At 41.2% G+C, this 23,469-nt stretch overlaps 1 protein-coding gene across 1 annotated transcript in view; it reads left to right on the top strand.

The window, feature by feature from the left end:
- The window catches only part of pebp4 (phosphatidylethanolamine binding protein 4), a 62,808-nt gene that overhangs the window by 12,413 nt on the left and 26,926 nt on the right, over nucleotides 1–23,469 (top strand). The window contains exon 4 of the mRNA XM_080765910.1: nucleotides 20,037–20,135. Coding sequence (XP_080622036.1) covers nucleotides 20,037–20,135 — 99 coding nt within the window. The remainder of the gene's footprint in view (nucleotides 1–20,036; nucleotides 20,136–23,469) is intronic.

Below are 23,469 nucleotides of genomic sequence, written 5' to 3'. Positions count from 1 at the left end.
TGTTGGGGTATCGGAGACCGCAAAGACAGGGATTTTATTTTCTGTAGGCGATGGGCCTTATTCAGCGAGTCAAGAATGTATATTTAGACATCCTGAATGCTCATCCTCACATGCCATTAAATCACACCGAGGGTCTACAAGTGAAAAATTTAATGTCTATCTAATTGAGTATTCAGTGTCATCAGGTGGGCGTTGTTGGCTCTGTTGGATCACGGCTGCTCGTTTAGCCAAGATTCAGGGAGTTTATTTCCTTACCTAATGTTCCCCTTTGTCATAATAACATCCCTGTTAAAGTGACCCGTGACCCTCTTCGTTCAGTCAGTTCCCATTTCTACGCAACATGTATGATTCATGCAGGGCTGTGAAAAGGGAAGAATTACAGACCCTGTTACTAGAAGCGCTGGATTGATTATGCATATTCAGTGGAATGGAGAGAGGCAATAAGCCACATAAGCCATGTTTCCACAGAGAGGAGTGATTTACATGTTGTGTAAGATGTCAGCGCTGTGCAGACCACTACAGTCCAAACTAAAACTATGGACGCAAGCAGTTCACCCCTAAGGTTGAGGTCCCTTAGTTTTAGTTTTAGACAGTAGAGAGAGAAATATCCTGGAAAACCTGGAATGTTTTGTTTGATGCAACATTTCTTTTGCCATAAATCAGGTAGCTTTAAGGTACGGCCATGACCCTTTCGGTGCATCCCTAGTAGAAATTGGTCTGTTTTCGTTCGTTTCCGACGTTCTTTTGTTGGTTCAATCACTGTGTTTTGTTATGGCTTTCCTTTAGGTTCAGCTCATAACATTAGCTTCTCTTGCCACTCTCACTCCGTCCGTTCCTCTTGCAGACACGTTGCACTGTTCAGACAAGGGGTTTATGGGTAAGTCTCCCTTTGGCTTAGAGGCAGCCAATCATGAAAAAGGGTCCACTATGGTCATCTTTATGGTCGTCTTTACTGTCGTTACTAGAGGTACTATCAAATGTAGTCCAGGCGCTTTGCAAGCACCTAGCAAAAAGCAGGTGAGGTGCACTCAATAGGCCTCTGATTGAAATGCCATGGTATTGTTCAAAGATTGTTAGTTTAACCCTAAATATTTCTTGCACTAGTCACGGCAAAGGTGTAATACACCAATATAATAATTAAATCAGAGCATTAAGTCAGGGGTTCTCAACCTTTTTGGTTGGGGACCCCCGGAAATGCTTTGGTCATGTCTCGTGACCCCCTCCCCGCCCCTCTCCCCACCACCAATACAAACTGAGTGCAAAAATAACCTTAATACGAGTAAGACGCGCAAACGCGGGAAGCGAACGCAGCTCGTACATATTTGGGTTTTGGACGTATAGCTGCTTTGGGGACTCCTTATATGGTGCCCCTTTTGTGCCCATATATGGAGCTGAGTGGACCTGGCCCCTTTTGTGCCCATATATGGAGCTGAGTGATTGCTGATGCAACACACTCCATATTTGGATAGCGGGACAGACAGACAGACAGACACACACACAGACATGATCTGCTAGGTCTCATAGTAAGTGCTCACTGCGTTCGCAAATAGAGAAGATATATCATAAATGAATACTGAAGCCAGATATAATAATTTTTTATATCTGTTTACGTACTATGTAAACTCTTAATTCCCATTTTCCAGCCATTCAGTTGCGAAAAATAACCTTTTTTTATAATTTGGGGACCCCGTAAAATAATTTGGTGAACCACGGGTTGAGAACCCCTGCATTAAGTAGTAATATTAAATTATATATATTTTTTTTCCAATATTGATAATGTACCATACTGTAGGTATTATTAGGTCTGGTAAAATACATTCTGTAAAGATGTCCTACTGACATCATGCATGAGATTTGTGAAAGTTGTTAATTAGAGCTCTCTGGCAAGCAAATCACAGTATAAAGCCAACACCAAGTTGATAATTTAAATGTCTACCCAACCGACGGCTTCCAATTATTTGCCCTGAAATTCTAACCTGTCAGTTCATATACATTGACTGCATGGTCTGTTCAAACAGAGATTCATAATCTGCACGGGAAGTGCATCTGCTGCAGTGAATGCTTAGATAAACATACAAGATTAAATTTCTATTTATGAGTTTGAGAAACCAAACATTTGCCAGGGAAGAGTTGTAAGATCTGCAGACGAGTAGAACACACTTTTGGCACTGTGTGAGTAATTTATACATTTTCTTAATGAGAAGTTCCATGCAGAGATTTATCTGTGGCCTCATAAAGTCCAAAGACATTCATATTGTCGTCTTGGCTGTCAGAAGAGAGGTTTGATTAGAAATTGTCTGCCCTTTTTAAAATGCATTTTTTTATGTCTTGCATTCCCTACAGGTAGGTTCTTTCTTTCTTTCTTTGTCAGATTATTTCCTTTGTCCCTTAACATTGAGTAATTGAATTGAGATCCTGACTGTTGCTGTGTGGCCATTTAATGTACACATAAACCTCAGGTACAATACTTTATGTACTTCTCTGAGACTTCTCTTTTTAATTTAGAACAACTAAATAATCCTAAAGTTTGAAGTTATCACATGAAGTTTATTTAAGACCCTCATGTGCTTGGCTTAGTGGCATTTTGCCTAAATTGTTTTTGTGCTTCTCATCTGTGGTCCGGCACAAGGTTTAGTTCCAGCTCTGTCCCAATCCTCTGATTCACAGCTTCAGGGCTGCTCTTCCTGTCTTAACTCTCCATAATGCCATCCCCTTCATCTCCTCTTGAAGTTATTGTCTTAACTGTGGATGGAGAGAAGTGGTTAACACACATTTGGCGCAGTGAAAGTATAAGAACCTTAAAAAGTGCATCCTTTCCAAATCTGGTTATGGAATTTCTATGGTCTGCATATGATACCTGTTTTCCTTTTTCCCTGACTTCTATACTATATCATAGATATGTTTGCAAAGCAAGCTATGATACTTGACTTGATGTCCTTTGTTTGCAGACTCGTACAGTAGAATTAGCATTCGTAGTGGTCATCAACACATCAGTTGACACCCCAAGCGTTCAGAGGTCGGAAATAGTGTGAGATAAAACTGAACAGATATCACTTGCATGTCATTTTTTTGATCCTGTAGTTTGGAAGCGCAGAAAATGGTATGCAAATGATTTGTTAATCCCTTTACATTATTTGTTCCATTTCTCCCTCTCGTTTCCACACTGAATTTCCAGCACAGCTAGCTGACAGGCAGATAACTTCAGAATACTCATCATAGGGGGGAAAGTCATCTACTTTGCTTTAAGACCATTTTACTTACATCATTTTATTTATAAGATCAGATTGAATTGATCTTATGAAAATAAAGAGTATTTTATTCTTATCACACTTATCACTTATAACAACATTTTGAAATAATTGTTTTGATATGGATGCTCTGTCTTGTACAAAATTGTCAAATACAGTATTTCTTTTTGCCAGCATAAGAAGGATAAGACCAGATCCATGAGCTTGTGACCAACATGTTTCCATAGTTTAGTTGTCCTTGGGGTTGGAATAATAAAAAAGAGGTAGGATGGTCTTAGATCCAAGAAGCTTAAAATGTGAAATCTCGAATAAGCCCAATTTGCCTTAGCCAATCCCATTGCGTGTTGGAAGGTTTGTGTTGATCGTCTCAACTGACTCACATACTGCCCCTCCCCAAATAGAAACACTAGAGATTTACGTGGCTTTATAAAAAAATTATCTAGACATTTATCCAGCTTAATCTTCTTAACATATTAAAGTGATTTGCTTTACCCCGAAGTGGCTGAAGCTAGAAGCTCACCGCCCCTTGTGGCACTAAGACCTGAGTGGCATTGTGGACATTTCAACTCGCAGTATGAGAGAGGTGGGCAGAAGTCAGTTTTTTTCCTTTATCCTGTGTAGCTTGCTATACAGTATAGCTTGCTATACAGTATAGCTCTCCCTGCTTGTGCATCCGGCTTTATTTCTTTTGGGGGGGGGGGTTCTGTTATTAGTCCAACTGTTGCACTCAGTCGGTGCGCTTAGGCACATGGCTGTGCCAGAACTGCCCACACTGGTGTGGAGGTTTGGTGCTCTCAGCTTTTGAGCTGAACTGAAACAGCTTTCACATAGAGTAGGTGTTGGCAGGATCCGTTGTTTCTTTCTTTGAATGTCGAAGAGGTATAGGGCTGCAACTAATGATAATTTTTGTGATTAATTAATCTGTCAATTTGTTGTTGCTGGTTTAGTTTATTTATTTATTTTTGATTATTCAGTTGATCTACGTATGTGAGATTTATTTAGCCAATGCAATAAGATTATGAAGCCCAAAGGATCATAAATGGTCAAGTTATCAGAACCCAAACAGAGAATTGAAATTGTTTATTTTTGTAATGACTGCATGGTATCACATGACATCAACTTTTACTAGGAACACTATTGTATGGGAAAATGGTGCATTTATATCAGTTAGGGGTTCAGTGTCTTGCTCAAGGACACTTCGACAGTAACACAGGGGGAACCGGGATAAATCCGGAACCGTCCGATTCCGAAGCGGCTGCTCTACCTGTTGCCCGTGTCAAACAGTGAAGAAATGCATCACAACTAGAACTCAAGAGGGTCTTACCCCTAGAAGTCAGGATGTACAGTACCCAGAAACACACACAAAACAACTTATTTCCCATAATCAAATCCCAATACAATTAATAATACAATAAACTAAGAATATTGGACATCAGAGCATCCCTGAGGCATGTTACCCACAAGAATATAACTTTTCACTTTATAATATGTCTATAGAACAAAAGCAAGCGTTCACATGTTGGTGGAATTGTAAATAGAACATAGAAATGTTTACATGTTTACATATCAGTAAACCGCTAATTTGATTGCAAAAATAGTATTTTCTGTCTCTTTCGCCCCCAAATCCCGAGACCATCCGAGTCAAAGTTTGCATGCCCTATTATTATTGTTTCACCCCTAATGTATAAAATAAAATCAGAGGCATTACCACAGATATGGCATGATCTATCTGGCCGGCAACTTTGTAAGTGTGTGTGTACAGATTTGGGCATTTGTCCAAATGATGATGTTAACCTTTTCTCGAGATGGAAAACAACTTGATGAGGAAATGGGAAGTGACGGTTGTGTTTTTTGTTTAATCGTCACTTCACAGACTGCCCATTTGAAAGGTCTTAGTCAAACTCAAGCATTCGGATGTCCTCATTTGACACAATGCACTATTGTATATGCTGCAGGGCAGAGCAGGGCTCGAAATAGCGACCATTTTGGTCGCAAATGCGCCTGAATTTTAACCTTTGCGACCTAAAAATATATTTGGGAGCACCAGTGCTACTACAAATAAGTACTGTGGTGCGCCTGGCTACAACGATCAATTCTCGAAAAACGGGCGCTCTGAGCCGCAGCCGCTCTATCCAACTCCACTGCAGACTCCTGTCTGCTAGCTGCACTAGCACTTGATGCTAACAAACCAACGTGTGTAGTTAACTACTCTTTGACACAACGGTACGGGACAACGTTGAGCGCTGCATCGCTCACATTCCAGAGCGCCTCGGCTCGCAACTTCACTATGTGTCAGAAAGTACATTATTTCAAGGCAGCGATTCAGAAAAGACCGGAGCGGTACGCTACGGACTCTGTGATTGTAATTTGTAAAAGAGGAGGCGGCGGACCGGCGTGTGTGTGTGTGTGTGTGTGCGTGTGCGTGCGCTCGCGCGCTTGCAAGAGAGAGAGAGAGGGAATGAGAGAGAGGTAGGGAATGAGAGAGAGGGAGGGAGAGAGAATAGCAGACTTGTAAGTGTTTCTACCTGGTTTCTACATAGCAGCAGTATTGCTACTTTTACTTAAGTATAACATTAGAGTAATTTTCCAGCACTGAAGTGGTAGGCATAGTGAGTAGGCATAGCTATAAATACCATGTTTTACATAGAAATTATTTTATATTAGAAATTCTAATTATATGATCTAAATAGGCTATGAAGGTGAAAAACACAAAACAAAGAAAAAGAAAACGGGTGATGTGACTGGCTGGAATCAGTGTAGACTAGATCGAGGGTCCTCAACTGGAGATGTTTGATGCCTCGGCCTCTTTGAAGAGATGGATGGATGAGGGACAGAAAGTCTGGACACTACATTTTAAATTCTGGCATGTATTTTTATACTTTAGTCATTTTATGTTATTTGTAAACCACACGTTATATTATTGTTTTTATGAATGTAAAAAATCGATTACATATTAGTGCTCCTTAGATTTTGGTGGGTGCTCCTAATTTTTTTCTGGTGCTCCTTCATTTTGAAATTGGGAGCACCAGTGCTACCAAGTAAAAAAGTTAATTTCGAGCCCTGCAGAGACTTTGCCTGATCTCATCAGATGAACTGTATGTTTAAATTTGGAAACACTTATAGCAGCTGAAGCATGAACCGCTTTATTGCCATCATGGTATTTAAGTGTCCATCAAAATTAAATCAATTTCATCCCATCAAAAAAAATACAACAAAAATCGTACAGACATTATTTCTTTGATGTTGACCTTTGGTGGCCTCATCAGTTGTACTAGAAATAATTTTACTTGGTTGACTTGTCATTATGCTTTATTTATTTGTAATTTACTAGACCGGTGCCCGGCTGTATACAGAGCACCGGCGGTGGCTCAGGGGTAGAGTGGCTGGATGGTAACCGCAAGGTTGTCAGCTCGAACCCGGGCACCCCCAGAGTTGGTGTCGAAGTGTCCCTGATTTGCTCCTGATGTGCTGGTTGGTGCCCTGCATGGTTTCCGTGTGTGAATGGGTGAATGTAATGCACATGTAATGCACAATCTATGTAAAGCGCCTTGGATAAAGGCGCTATATAATTGCACCATTTACCACCGAGTCGGTAACAATGGAGATTTGAGATCCATGCCCCACCCAGCTATGCAATGTATATATCTAAATGACGGAGTGGTTGCGCAAAGACCCGCCCGGCAGCACTGTTTAATGCAATTTATTTGTGCGTGTTATAAGTATTTTTTGTTGCATTATTCATGACAAAGTTGTACAGTATGTATATCCATAACATAAACAAGCAGCACGCTCGCAAACAATTCACTAGTTCTTTGTTTCAATCATTTTATTATATTTTTCACAATTATATTACCTGATCATCTTCTTCACTTGTTTGAAACTCTATACCGTCATGCATTGAAAGAAAGAACTAGTGTATCTGCGTGTGCTGCTTGCTTATTTTATGGACATACATACTGTTGACTTTTACAACTTTGTCATGAGTAATTAAACAAAAAATACTTATAACTTGCACAAATAAATTGCATTAAACATTGCCGAGCGGGTCTTTGGGCAACCGTTCCGTCGTTTAGATATATGCGCCTGCAATACCCGTTGTACCCGTGTCAGAGTACCTGTTTCACCCATCTGTCTCTGTGTCCCATTTATGCCCATATAAGGAGATTTCTGTATCTGTCTCTCTGTGTTAATTTATTCCTATATGGAGTTCTGTGTCAGACATGCCCAAATATGGAGTGTTGTGATGTCAGAACAGGTCGGCTCCATATATGGAGATCCAGGGGTGATCAGGTCCAGAGCCCGGGCAGGCGGGCATATTTGTGATTGCGAACGCAGTGAGCACTTACTATGAGACCAGCTCCATAGGGCAGGGGCCCTTTCCAGAGCCTGGGCAGAGGCCATTTGTGGCGGTTCTGGACAACCGTCGGTCCGACCGACTCGACACCGGGCACTGCACTCCCTGTGAGGGTGTGGAACGCGCGTGTCGGTGGGGCGAACGGTTCTCGAGTTACGTGGATTACAGACTTAAGGAGAATTTCAGACTAGAAGTTTCTTACCTTTATTTGTAGTTGTTGCGGCCCCACCAAAGAGGTCCAGGTGTTATTTTGTGCAAAAGCGCATTATTGGCTATTTCCCCTACCATAAGCCCTCAATGAATTGAATTGAATTGAATTGAATGAGGCATTGGGTTGTTGTTCTAATTCGCTTATTTCCATTGCTCAAAAATCTTTTTTTTAAATATATCCTCTCTTCATAATTGCGAACGCAGTGAGCACTTACTATGAGACCTAGCAGATCATGTCTGTGCGTGCGTCTGTCTGTCTGTCCGTGTGTCTGTCCCGCTATCCAAATATGGAGTGTGTTGCATCAGCAATCACTCAGCTCCATATATGGGCACAAAAGGGGCCAGGTCCACTCAGCTCCATATATGGGCACAAAAGGGGCCAGTGATTTGTTTGTTGTGGACCTGGCCCCTTTTGTGCCCATATATGGAGCTGAGTGCGTTCGCTTCCCGCGTTCGCGCGTCTTACTCGTGTAAATAGTATCCCAAGCGGCACACTTTACTACTTATTTAGATGGAAATAAGCAAATTAGCTGAACCCCCATGAGGGCTGGTAGGGGAAATAATGCACTATGTGCAATAATTCACTTTTGCACAAAATAACACCTGGATCTCTTTGTAGGCCTATTGGTGGGGACATAACAACTACAAACCAGTAAGACGCGCAAACGCGGGAAGCGAACGCAGCTGAGACCCTGCAGATCATGTCTGTCTGTCTGTCTGTCTGTGTGTCTGTCCCGCTGTTACTGTATATGTGGACCTGGCCCCTTTTGTGCCCATATATGGAGCTGAGTGATTGCTGATGCAACACACTCCATATTTGGACGTATAGCGGGACAGACACACACAGACAGACAGACACACACACACACACACACACACACACACACACACACACACAGACAGACATGATCTGCTAGGTCTCTTAGTAAGTGCTCATTGCGTTCGCAATAAAGAATAATAATAAGAAAGCCTTCTTGTCTGAAATTCTCCTTTCAGGTGTTTGCAATGACCTGATTTTGGTGATGTTTCTTTGTTTGTTGTCCTACTGACAAGCAGACTCTATATCCCACACTTCTACACAAACCTTCCATGTGCAACATGCCATTGTATAAGTCTTATCAATTGCTACTCCTACTGTATAGGGTTGTCTGACCATTGTGTAGTGGTTTTCACATCATAAAATGCATCCACATTACACAGTGTATGATTTTGTCTTATTATTCAAGTTTAAGTGTAAAATACTGTACCATAAAGTACTGCAGTACAGTTATGCCTCCAGTAGAACTCAAGTGGATAGAGGTTGTTGCTGGTGGTTGATTGCTGATTCATTGGAAAGATTACCAATCATTGCTATGGCATAACATTAACGAATAGAAAACTTCCCTGTGCAGTATATGCACTTGACTATGCAGAGAAAAGTCTCAAATGTTTCACATGGATTCTCACATTAATTGCAGAATATTTTGCATGGGTTCCGTTAATGTTCAGTAGGCTGTTGAACTTGAAATAGTTTATGGCTGTTCATACAAAATGTTGTCCATTATAGCACTGTACCAACACAGCCAGACACTTCAAACAAACTATGAGTGGTTGCTCCTTTTCATATCACATAGAATGGGAGAAATTGATTGGAACTGGGAGGCTTAGGACTGGATTTTCCTCAACCATGAATCTTCTTCTTTATTTTTTTCCTTTTTTAAACAACTGCAGCTTAAATTTAGATATATATTTCTTCTGGCTTTTTTTTTTTTTTTTTTCCAATCGAGTGGTGCTTCAGGTTCTTCCTAGAGTAAAAAGTTGATATTGTTGTAGACGGGGAGAAAGGACTTTTTTCATGTGTGCAGGAATGTAGATTTCTTCCCCCCGTGAAATCCTAATTGTGCCTTGGAGGGCTGGTAGGGTATCTCTGCTCAGCTCAGCTCAACAGGATTTGTGTCTGTGTATGTTAGAGTATGTCTTTTAGCCTGAATGCGGATATAACCCTTTTCATTGCACAAGCTGCTGATTTCTCATATTTGCCGACAGGCTGATCCTGCGCATCTGTAGCTCTCTGTTGAATCCATTGAAAGTTTTTGTTTTAGAACCGGCTATGTCTATAAAAACAAAATACAGTTTTTCACTGTATATATTAACAGTCAGGACAGAGTGCAAGTGGAGGTCTGTCTGTGTATCAGCCACATATTCAACAAATACGTGTATGGAAACGGTTCAGTGTTGATTGGGTACAGGGTCAGACTGTACGAGGAGATAGCCAGAGTGTATATCTCAGGTCAAGACACTGCTTCTCCACTACATGCCTCTAGAATTATTGCTGTGCATTTATCTATGCAAATCCAGGATAAGATCCTATCTGCCTGAAGCTACATATCCCCCTGGATTTGGACCACAAGGTTATGGTTGACAGTCCAAAAGGAATGGAAAAAAAACATACTCTATGTGCTGGAGATTATTGTTCTAGTCATTAATTGTCACATGAAAGGGTGGATTAGGATTAACAATCCTTTTGGATGCTGTTACACCTGCCCTTCTGTCTTAAAACCTCACTTCACTTCCCCCCCCTTGTTTCAGTATCAATTTAAGTCTGCAAAATAAAAAAAATAAAAAAGCTGATTTATTCAAATGAATCATCGACGCTGGAAGTGATTCAATATGCGGTGCATTCAGATGGGTGATACATTATTCCCTTGAGGACAAGGGGAAGATAGAGCTGCGGAGCCTTTTTATTTGTGCTGTCTTTATCAGTGTGTCAGGCAGTGAGGCTGATCTTGTTCTCTGTGAATGGACGAGCCCTTGAACCATAAACCTGCACGTCCTCAGATAACAGTTTGTGCTTTGTGAATTCGGTGCCATTCTGCATGGTGTCCTTACTGATGGCGCTAAATATATAAAAAACTACTAAAATTAAGCATCTGTCATATCAATTATTTCTTGAAACTAAGGTTTTTTGCTGTTGTATGTAGCGTCTATGCTTTAACAGACATTAAAAACACGTTTCACCAAGCTTTGCTACGGATAGCCCTCATCAGTGTCCATAGGTATTCTTTTGTAATTTAGTTTGTTGTTAGGGTGCACTGACGTACGCGGTTGCCGTAATCATCTAAGGTGAGAAGTGCACTCCCTGAATTTCACGGCGCATGTGTGATGATGACATGGCCCTGATTGTCAGAATGGTGGGCTGGTGATATTTGGACACATACACATACTGTGGTTGTTTGTTTGAAATACGTCAAGCTTCTCAGCCCTGGGCAGTCCTCGCTTTCACCCAGCATCGCCCACTGATACAAGAGTGTTCCATACTGGAAAATCGGCCCTGTCAACTGGCAGTCTGGACAAGGTTCAGCCCACATTCAGAACACCCCACCACCCCCCCTAATAGGCAGTATAGAGCCTGCCACCCCATGTAGTTGTCTTTTGGTCGGCATCCATGGATGGCGTCAACAGCATCTTCCTACACAGACATGAGTGAACGAGGGAACCAGAAAATGTGGGAATAATTTACACTTTCTCTCTGTACTACCATCACAAACCATAATTAATCACGATGGAAAAAACGTGGAAGCCATCTTGGCTGGTGAGACATACGCACAGTGCCTGTGAACAGCGAGCGCTGACACCTTTTACGTGTCTGATGGCCAAAGAGGGAGGGGTGTCATAGTGTGTACGACCAAGAGTTTTTACATCCTCCCCTCGTGGCAGGACATAGACACTCATCTTTACTGATTCTTGCATTCTTGTAAAATTGTTAACTGTAGTATTTGTGTTTTTACTTTTTACTGTATTGTAAACTAGGATAAATGGTAAATGAGGAGCTAGGCCCTCAGCTGTACCTCCGAGAACTAATTTAAGGTTATGATGATCTTGAGAAGCGTGTCTGCTGCTGGAGGCTTCTCCAGGAAAGTGTGAGCCTTTTATAAGGCATGAACAGAAAGTAGTGTCGATCACTACGGACTGTTTGAATGAATCAAGTTGTGGTGTACAAGTGATTTGGTAGATTTGTATGAGAGACAAACTGACCTCCTCGACTTCCTGTTATCACTGACGATAAGTGCTTTCCATGGGAACCATGTAACCACCTGGAGTCAAAATGAAAATCCAATTTCCAAAATATGGAATGTTTATATATAGAACATTTCTGTCTAGGGGTTAAATATTCGATTGCTCTCCCAAAACACATCTTTTGGAGCCTACTACTGTTTAAATTCAATAGCACATGCACTGCTTACTTTACTGTGAAATAGAGTGAACAATTGAACAATTTAACAATTGAAATAGAAATGCATTGTTTTCCAAGTTTATGTATGCTTAATATTCAGCCTTTCTTACACCAGCTGCAATTGGTGGTAAAATGGCAGCCCTCTAACTTTCCATGTGTGACACGTTAGACATGGTAATTATGGATATTAGTCTAGTTCTGTAATGTAACCTGCTTGCTTGTGTTGTGTTCTGCCACTTCCACATATCCCTTTTGCCTCATTTAACATGGCTGGCTTCATGTCTGGGATGCTGAAATGCCAGTGCCTGACTCCCTGCGACTCCAGAGTACCTGTTAATAGTAGTTTCTCTGTATGAGCATGTGCATTTGCAGAAATGCTTTCATAGCAATGAGTAGGTGTATGTGTGTAAAGCCACCACTAGAAAGTGTTGAAAGCCTCAGTTAGCAAGATGGCATCCAGGGTGACTAATAAGCTTACCATGAGCACGGCTGTGTTTGCAAGCATGGTGCGGTGAAAGGGAGTCTTCCATGTTGAGAGAAATGCAGAAATGGTCCCCCAGGCTGCTACTAATTCCATCACCCCCCTCAAGCTTCAATCAGACTGTGAACCATCTCACTCTAGTCTGGCTTCGTAGCATAGTTCCAAACTGCACTGGGAATATGAAAAGGTTCACATTCTCAGTTGAGGACAGATTGCATTTGAACATTCTCAGAATTTACCAGAGAGCAGCTAGTTCATTTTTTGAAATGCTGTAGTAAAACACTCTTTGTGCAGTTTGCCAGATAAAAGCATTAGTTGGTATAATGTGGAATAGTTTATAATCGATTGTGTATCCTCCTGTGGCATATAATGCTTCAAGCCATACAGTAGTGCAGTGCTGCCATATACAGTATCATGTATTAAAATCTGAGCACCATGTGCCTGTGATTGTGTGTAGTAAGTAAGTAAACGCCTTTATCTGGAGCCACATGTATCCCAGATGGCCTATACACTCTCCCCCACACCTGTCCCACACCTGTCTATAATATACTACTTTGCTACAATAAAGAAAATTCAAGATAGAAAAGTGTACTGCCCATTTTCCTCTAACCCCCCATAACAAAACATTTGGACATTTCGATAAATGCAAGAAGTACAGTAACATTGCAGCTTGATTATGTAACTATGTAAACCAATGTTTCATATGCCAGTGTGATTCATCTTGAACTGCTGCCTCCTCGTAGTGCTCCTGTGTTTGGCTGCTGAGTGAGGCTCCAGCGGCAGTGTGTTGTGTTCAGGCGCGGCACATGCTGTTTAGTCCGCATGTGGTTGTGGTGTCCCTTTGGCCTTGTGCTTCTTCCAAGTGCGGATTTATAAGCCACTCCACACTTCACTCCTGTGTGGGTGGCAGGCTGAGTTAAAAATAGGCAGGTTTGAAGGTAGTGGGCAGAAATACTCTTAGAAATACTCTGTGCCTTTTATATTAATTTTGATGCAATCATCAATCATCATATCTTTATGTTGAATTTATAATTACCTGGGATTATTTGTATATATTTGTATATATTATATGTTTTCCAGTCATTTTGAAGGCAGTGTAAAAATAGCTATAGAGTTCCTATAGTATGTGCTGCTAACATTAAACCACTATTCTATAATTGTCACAGTGTATTTTTCATAGAAATGTATATTCCTTTCACTCAGAGGCATTAATTGTATTTTATAATTGTTACTGAATCATAAGAATTCCTTCCACTACTTAAGTAATATTACACGAGAGGGTGTGCTTTACCATTTATTGGTGTGACAGTGATTCAGTCACGGTGGCACAGTCGGTAGTGCTGTCGCTTCATAGCTAGAAGGTCCTGGGTTCGATTCCCGCTGTGGGCGCTGGTGACGTGCTCTCTCCTCCGCGTCATCAGTGCCCATACCCGAGGCGGGGTTGGGGAAGGGGCCCCTCTGTGTGGAGTTTGTATGTTCTCCCCGTGTCCCCTAGGGTAAGTAGCCTCACAAAAAACATGCAGTAATCCTGGTCTCTAAACTACCTCCCCCTGGCCAGCCGGGGCGCCTGATGGAGGGGAAAGGAACTGTCAAGTGAAAAGAAGCATGAGGACTTGGACTCCTCATGCATAGAAGGAAGCATGAGGTCAGTCCGCTGCCCTCCCCAGGTTAGCAGAGGCAGTGTAGCGTCCTGAATTACATTAGATAATTGACACTGGGTGGGAAAAAATGGGTTGCAAAATCGTGGCATAAAAATGTATAGTGTTCTGTAAACATCACTGACATGATGGTAAAACAACCTATCTAGTAATATTATGATTATACACCTGTTACTAACAAAATAAAACACCAAAAATGCATTGTTATATCTGTATATAAGTGACTATTGTATCCTGTTACTGAGGTAATTGATGATCCCACAAAATTGCGACGGCTGATTTGAGCTTTGAGACTAATAAATAAGTCAATGTATCCAAAAATGTAGTTGCTGCACTTTGTGGGGCAATTCGCTTTCAAAATAAAAACCCTTAAAATGCATCAGGTTTGACTGAGATATTTACTAATCCCTGATAGATTGTATACAGCGATATCCAGTATATAGCCCCATAAACATCTCCATAAATGCATGCACGTGTTGGTACAGTACCTGCAGGCAATGCAAATACGTGGACTTGCGGATGTTTTTCTTAGTGGTTTCTGAGGGAAAATAAGTCTGGGTTGTCTCCAGTATACATTTGTTTGTTGCAAAACATCCACTTAACTACCATATATAAGTTAAGTTTTGAAGCCATGTATAACTTTGAAGCCACAAAGACATTGGGTCACTAAGCCGTAAGGCCTCTCCAATGCTTGTTGCCTCAGTTGACCTTTCTCTTCTACCTGTTCCTTTGCTTTCTTGATTTTTTTGAGGCCCCTCTTACATCCAGCTTTTAGTTACCGTCGTCCACACCTTAAACAAACATTAAATTCCCATTTACAATGAATGGAGAATTTTACTTCATAGTGTCTGAGCAAATAGGCATAGGGCTCCATCTTGTGCCACCCTTATCCCTTATTTTTATTAATATATAGTGTTTTCACTTGAACCTTAAAAGAGGGATTCTTTTTTCACATCGCCCAATTCTTTCATGGCAGATTACAGTACTGACTCTTTTGTGACTGGCTCTTAAGGAGGGTTGTAAACGGTAAACGCAGGTTGTGATGGGGGAAGAACGAGGTTAGGGATCTCCTGAGCACGAGAGAGGCCGGGAAGGTGTCAGGGGGGTTCTGTTATTAATGACGAGGAAGACCTCTTCACCTCCAAGGCCGATGACCCCTAGGAGGTGAATGCTACCCAAAAGCAGCACACGGCTGTGGCCTTCCAATGGGACCACTGTCTCCCATCCTATCTCTATCTCATCTGTGGGTCTGCTCACTGCCCCCACTGCTTTCTTGGACAGAATTCAATTACGGCTGCCTGGTTGACCTATGACCTGCCTCCACCAGGATGAACCTCATCCTCCGACCCTTATGGAACGAGTGCCACTGTTAAAACCCACCACGTTTTTACCTTACGCGACCGCACTCTCGCTGATGTCCCCTTACTGTGATGGGACTCTTTTGCATTATCTACCGTAGGGCCAAAAATACATCTATATGGTCTATGATATGAATACCAAACTAGACGGCATATAAACATTTTTACACATATTCTCTAATGGCAGTTAGAATGCTTCATCATTGATGATGAAATTTTTACCTCTCCTGTACTGTTTAAGAGGGGGATATTTTTCTGTATTTTACGAATCGATCTCCTAACCTTGCTCTAAGCCACAGTCGATGGTTGTTAAGCCATGGCCGTCTCTTAATCACAACACAGATACCTGTTAATTACCAAACGAGTTCAAGTGTTTTTGCTACTTAAAGAGGGATTTGATATTGATGCGCTGCGTTGCCCCGGGTCGGGCAGTGAGCGCAGTTGACCGTTTAATGAAACGTTGTGGGTTTCTGCAAGCCGGAGCTGTAGGAGATGAAGAACAGGAGAGGATAAAGCAATGGGTATATTAATAGGCAACTGTATGGACGACACAGTTTGGTATCGGGTCAGGGATAAAATGTGAACTTGTAAACTCGCAGAGGGGCTTCTCCTCCCCCCTCTCTCTCAGTCTCCCTCTCTCTCACTTTCTCTCTCTTGCTATCTCATTCTCACCCTCCGTGGTGTCATCACTGAGCTGAGCGGGGCTCAATAGCCGAGGCAGCTCTACGAGAGCAGCGATTAGACGTCTCTCAGATTCTCAGCCCCAGCAGAGTTCACTCAAAGGTAAGCCAGTAGTTTACATCCTGGGAGACACTGGTCTTCCTCTGCCTTTGTTCTTCCCCGTCCTCTGTGTTGCAAATTCTGCCGCTCTGTCAGGCTGTCGGCAAGGGAGCACAAATCTCACTTCGTCTCACTGTCACTGAAGCTTACGGCCAATAGATTGACAATATGAAAGTAAATTTCATATTATCATACCCTACCATCATATTGTGTGTGTGTGTGTGTGTGTGTGTGTGTGTGTGTGTGTGTGTGTGTGTGTGTGTGTGTGTGTGTGTGTGTGTGTGTGTGTGTGTGTGTGTGTGTGTGTGTGTGTGTGTGTGTGTGTGTGTGTGCTGTGCCTGATGAAGAAGATAAGAAGAACCAATCTACCTGTCAGAAAGAAGGCAATATTGTAGACAGAACCTACGACCCGACCGTCCCCATTCAAGTAAAAGTAACTTACCAGCAATGATGGCAGAACCTCCCAGCTGGCTGCGGGGCTAATTCTAGACGCCTGGTGTCTGAGGCATGGTCCCAGCGGGCCGTTTTGCTGTGATCACAGCAGGTAGTGGGAGGTTAATCCCAGGAGAATGCAGGCTCAATCTCCCCGCCTCCGGCCTGCACTCAAGGCCTCCATATCCCATGCTGTGTAATGGACGATCGCAGCATTGAGGCCTGTGGTTGACACCTGCCACGATTGCTGTTTTACTCTGACAGCTTTTTAAGAGGTGATAGGGACCCAGTACATTATAGAAACCCCGGAGAACAGAACCAGATTTGACCACTCTATGTCCTAAGTCCTAACACAATGATTCTGGTCTGCTCTGAGCCAGTGGATCAGAGAGCGCGAGGATTTAAACCATGGAGTTATTTTCCAATGATGTGATGTCTGGGCTAAATGATGATGGTAACCTTTCTTAGACAAACAACATTTTTAAAACACCATCCAGGCTCAAATGTTTTGCTTATATTTACAATTGCAATAGCATTACGGGGTCACTGCTTAATGTGAAGACCAAGATAGACTTGGTCTATCTTGATAGACAAGATAGACATACATATACTTATTTAAAAATTGTTTTGATATACATTTAGTTTGTACAGTCAGTGATAAATTATTTCAGATGGCAGAATATGCATCTGTTTTTCCCTGGAGTCTCTCTTGCATATCTGTGTGTAATTAATGTGGATTTTGACAGATGGAGGGAAAAAAATGTCCCTGTAAGAGAGAGAAGGGTACATGCCACAATGTGTGAAGTGCAAGCATGGAGGGAGCCTCTTGTATTTTTTTTTGCTGTCCGTGCCAGCTGGACTAGCCAGATTCTTACAGGTACTCTAAATATATGCATAAAACATTGAAATTCGATGCCCACTATAAGTAGTCTATATTTTGCTTATTTCTGCAGTTGGAAATAAAGCCAAATGTTTTAACCACTTAAGCCCTATTTTATACTTTCAAACATCTTTCAAAAATAACAAAAATAGCAAATCTACAAGTTTTTTTAAATCTATAATGACATGAGGGACACTAGGTTGAAAGTGGCTGTTAATGTTACGCTATTTGAGATATAAATCCTAATCCTTACTTTATACAGTGAGTGAATAATCATCCATGGTAAATTTTGTGAATTATCCAATAAACTGCTATAGATTTAGACATTAAATATGACTTGAAGTTATTTCTAATTTAGAATCCTTAAATTACGTGTGTGCGTGCGTGCGTGCGCGCGCGCGCGCGTGTGTGTGTGTGTGTGTGTGTGTGTGTGTGTGTGTGTGTGTGTGCACACACATGCAAGCAAGTCGTGCTATTTCTGAATGTATTGGGGCCCTGACTTAAATATTAGTGTAACTACATTATCACACTGTCTTTGCCCAGTAGCAATCGTGTACAAATGAGGATTACAACTCTGGAGAAGGCAACAGGTCATGGTTGGTAAGCTGCCCAGGGGGGTCACTGATATAGAGTCACTTTTGACAGGCTGTGGAGGAGGCTCTATTGTTGTTCATGTGTCTAGATATTACTTGGAGGCACTATCACTGAGACTACAGTATTATCCTATTATTAGGCTTAGTTGTTTACGCTTGTTACTGCTTGTCAGGTAGGCTAAGAATCCTTCTCGGGAAAAAATACATGTCTACCGCTTTATCTCTTTCAAGTATATCGGCTTAGAGGTCTTTTTGAGGTCTTTTAAGAGTCTCTTGATAGGATGCAGCAAACAGAATTTTGAGCAAGGTTTATGTGATACTAATGTGTTTCTTTCTGAGACACAAATAGTGTTGTTTGGCAGACATTGGAGTCACGAGAAATGCTGCATGTGTTTTCCACACATGCATAGTATGTTTTGGCCAAATATGACCATGTGCTTGTTTAAGTTGAAATTACATATACAGCCTGCAGCATTTGTGGATTGAAATAGCCTCAATTCATATATCTGTTTGTAGAGACAAAAAGGAAAAAAGGAAGGAAAAAAAAGCTCATCATATGGTCTGGCAGATTTTGGGCAGAGAACCAGGAATGGCAAATGTGCTCTCGCAATAATTCAATCTGCTCTCATAATTCTCTAACTTTTAGGAGCAGACAGAGCGGAATATTTCCTGCAATTAAGCCGCCAAGTTAGCGTCCAATAACTGTGATCAAGTGTTTAGTTAAGATGCTTCTTTTCTCGCTTTCTTTATCAACAGATTGAAGGGTATAATGATGCTGTTGAAATGGCAGGATGATGGTATTCACAAGAACTTAACATGATATCAGATCCAAAACATTGTCATTATATTCTTGTCACAGTAATAATGTTATATTTGAGGAATTATATATCAGAGGGAGTGCTGTAGCATGGTTATTAGTGCGAGTGGGCTGCAGTTGTATGCTTACTCCAACAACCATGGAATTGTTTGTGTCAATGCCTTTATACCACAATTCTGTGTCGTTTTAATGCGTGTCTTGTTTCATACAGATTACAGTTTTTGTTTTTAATAACAAAATAACATTAACATTGACTTTGGGCTTTAGAATGTGTGTCAGGATTCCAGCAATCCAATAAATGGCAAACCCACCCACTGGTAGTGTACAAACTGGATTTACGTAAGTGTAAATAAGCGCGTACAATGAGAAATGTTACGTATTAGAAAATGAATATAAATGGAAATATAATACTTCACACTAAAATTCTTAGTTACAATGGTTCACATGGAGGGAAGGAATGAGGGTAGGTACAGTACTCAAACCAACTGTTGTCCCAGATAACTGGTCTGACACACAGTGTGTTGTACAAACAGCATACAGCTCCCAGTGTAGTTCTACAGGATATGACATGGGTAGTGGTACTTGTTTAATCCATTTAGTTTAGACCTTTCAAGCTGGGAACGCCTCTGTGTCATTTTGGTGATTGCTATATATTGCTGTTGTTGGGCAGAACCCTCTTATCTCCATATTCTACGTTATTATTTTCTCGTAAATTAACTTCTAAATTAACAGCTTCACACAAACGCATCAAAAGTAGCAGATCCACAAGCTCGAGACACGACGGGAAGGGGCATGTTTTGAGCTTGTAGATATATTTGAATCCTGAAAAGTCACTGTTTTGGACAGACAATATATAGCAGCAGCTTGTGGGTTAATTAATTACACAGTACAGTAGCATATAGCCATTGTCATACTCTGGGCCAGTCAAAATACCTGGTCTGAAAAAGGTTTTGAAAAACATTATACTTTAAGTTTAACCGTGTATAATCAATGGTATGTTTACTGTTTTCAGAAAAAGAAATATGTTTTGATGATGGTGGATCCTGATGCTCCCAGTCGTGCCAGTCCTACTCGTGCTCCCTATAGGCACTGGTTGGTGGTGGATATACAGGTAAGATCTTCATTACTACTGTCACTTCACTCTTGCTGCCTGTGGAGATGAGACATGGATGTCATGTCTTACTGGATTAGAACTGCTATAATAGTTTTGGTAGTTTGTCTGACATGATTTCATGATTTTTCAGAAGATTGTGCATTTTCATAACCTCTCGGCTGCATCGGCTGCTGTTTACATCTGCACATGGGGACTGTTGCAAAGGCTGGAAAATTATGAATGGTTTTTAAGTCTAACTTAGTGCAGAGGGAAAAAAAGATGCCAATTTCAAAAATGTAAATTTTTCATCTCATGTATATCGTGTAATAAATGCCTGTGACAAAAGTGTGGGAGTAAATCGTTCTAAATGGCTGTGAAAGTTTGCAAGGCCCTGTCAGCAACAATTTCCCTCTTGCCGATGAGAGCCTGGGACGTGTCAATGCAAGAGTGTGAGACTGTGATTGAGTAGAGCGGCAGGCAAGGCGCAGACTGGTTTCTCCCATAGAGTTCCCGGTCCCTCAGCTCCCCCTCCAGTGGAGAGATCTTGGCAGAGTGCTCTCCCTTCATCTGTTCCCCCAGGCAGACCAGCTCCCCCAATGATCCACACTTCTCCATATTTTACACCCCCGAAATGGGCACTGATCCGATTCCCCTTATTTCATCTTCATATTTTGCTCCTTTTCATCCGTTCGTTTTGTGTGTTTTCACTTTCTTGCATTCTAACGCCAAATGCGTGTTAAGTTGTTGATTGCCTCAAATATTTGGAGGTTTGCAGACATCCTCTAATCCCCCTGGAACCCAGAGATCAACCCAGTAGATTAGGACTAGTGGTCGGAAAAACAACCACACAAAAGACGCTGCTGCAACGTATTCCTGCTTCCCTTTTCATTCCACAGTATAAGGCATAATCTTAACACTTACAAAATGCTGAATTGATTCAGAGATTCAAATGTGCTGTATCTAGGATATTTATTTTGGTAGAACCCACAGTGGGTAAATGTAGTTTTCCTCAACTGATTCAGATGTAAGAGTGCTTAAGAGAATAATATTCCTGTTTGCTTTTCATAAATGTGTGAACAGTTGCACTGTATCGCTCACATGATACTAGTGATACTTGGAGAAACGTAATTTACATACTGTAGAAAAAAAATAATTTTCTAAAATGACATTAGAAATCACATTGCTTCTTCTTCACCCCTCTCCCTCCCTCCCCTTTTAGTGTAAACTCATATCATCTGGCTGGCCACTTGACCAGCTGTTAATAAACAAATGTCTTTCAAGTGCTCAGACAGGCCACATCCTCTCCAACAATTCAATTTCCTGTCACTTGTGTGGGCGTTGACCTGCATTGCCAGTGTAGTGATTGGCCAATCTGACAGGATGCTTTTCTGATTGTGGCCGGTGGTTGGTCAGGGGGTTAATGAGCCTTTTGAGTGATGCCAACCCTTAGTGGGAGGTGTTTAATTGCCCGAGAATGGCTGGGTGGCATCACATAACCTCCTTTAGGCTTTTTTCAGGTGTCCATATGAATGTGTCGCAATACATTTGGGATTTTAACAGCAACTGGACTGTTTAGACATTTCTTTTAGCATTGGTTTTCTTTGTCTTTGAGCAAACATGACTTGAGTAAGAAAAGTTTAAAATAATAATTGTCCTTACCGGTAATTATTCTTACAGCTTTTAGTTTTTTGGATAAAGCTTTATCCAAAAAACAAAAACTCTAAGCTGTATAAAGAACAATGGAGTACATTTTCTACAATGTGTTTGAAATTACAGATTGTTTGGTAAAAAAATATTTTCTTTTTTATAGAAAGCTAAAGGTCAAGATATTAATGTCAACTGGATCAGCATTTATATTCTCACTAGACATACAATAGGATTGCGCACAGAGCAAAGGCTGCATTCTACAATAGATTTACACTGAACCCTCAACAGAGATCTCATTAAGGGGTTGATATAGTTTGTTGTGTGCCGTGTCGCGCACCAAAAACAGCGGCTCTACAAGCTCACACTGGGACGCAGCTTGTAGATCAGTTATTTTCAGTGCGTGACGCCGGTGTGCAGCCAAGTATAAATCCGGCTTTAGAGAGGGCATGGTAGCAGAACAAGGACACACGCTGGCTCCCAGCTCTTGTTTGACACCAGCTCACCTTGCTTTGAGCTGCATCATCTTGCATTTCTGCACTCTTTTTTTTTATATAAAGTATATTTATTGGGTTTTTTTAAAAAGACAAACAGACATTATACAACAAGAACATAATAACAAATAAAAGAAAAGAAAACAAAAACAAAAACAGCTCAGGCACAACACTATTATAAATAAAAAAAATTAATATACAAAGACATGACAAGGACAATGAACCATAATGACAAGTGGCTTTTGAATTTTGATAGACTCCCAATCAGGAAATACAGTACATATATTAAAAAGGCAGACAACAGTTATCATAGGCACAAAGTAATTACAACGAGAGCAGACCCATGCATGCTCCACTCAAAGGCGGCAACCCCCCCCCCCCCCCCCCCCCTCAGGCGGCAGAGCCACCGCCCCAAGAAGCGGCCCCGACGCAACGCATCGAGGCCCCTGCCCGGGCGACCACCCCCCCATACCCAAAGGGCAGACAAGCCCCCACCCCAAAGCAGAGGCATTTCTGCACTCTTAACAGAACGCATGTGTAGTCTGTTCATTGTATGATATTGTATACATGCTTAAAATCTACCGGTACTTCAGTGCTTCATAAAAATACAGATACAATGGTTTGTACATCGTCACTAACGACTCGTCAGGTTACTGTATTTTCCCCCTAAAAAGTAGATTTTAGAGAAGTATGTGTGATAATGGTTGACAACTTGACACTATTCGTTATATGCATGGCTCATATTGTTGTTGTTTGGCAGATACCATATCTCCATATTTTTGTTTTTTTCCATCATGCCCTACCTTGTCGTGAGACAGTGTCAATCATACAAAACTATTGAAAATAGATGATCTACAAGCTTAGAAGTTAGAACACATTGTAGTATGTATACTGTACTGTATGATATTATGCTTCATTGCTTTTTCATGGAATTTCTGCTACAGTTATGCTGCCTATTTGCATCTTGTTTCCAGTACTTTGAAATAGGTGTAATGATTTCCGTACAGTATGCGCGACAATTTCATTCATTTTCTTTGTTTTGTTCTGTCAAGAATTATTTTTATTTTGTTTTGTTTTTCGGTGGCAGTACATCACTGCTCTGTGCAGCAAACACTGGTTGACGTGTTTATTATGTTATATAATTTTATTATGGTCAATTGCATCATCTTATTCAACAAGCGGTCCGATTTCTATAAAAACTGTCAATGTGGGAT

This window comes from Protomyctophum bolini (genome assembly GCF_963924005.1).
Source record: "Protomyctophum bolini genome assembly, chromosome: 6".
Lineage (NCBI taxonomy): Eukaryota > Metazoa > Chordata > Actinopteri > Myctophiformes > Myctophidae > Protomyctophum > Protomyctophum bolini.
This window is presented reverse-complemented; position numbering and strand designations above follow the sequence as displayed.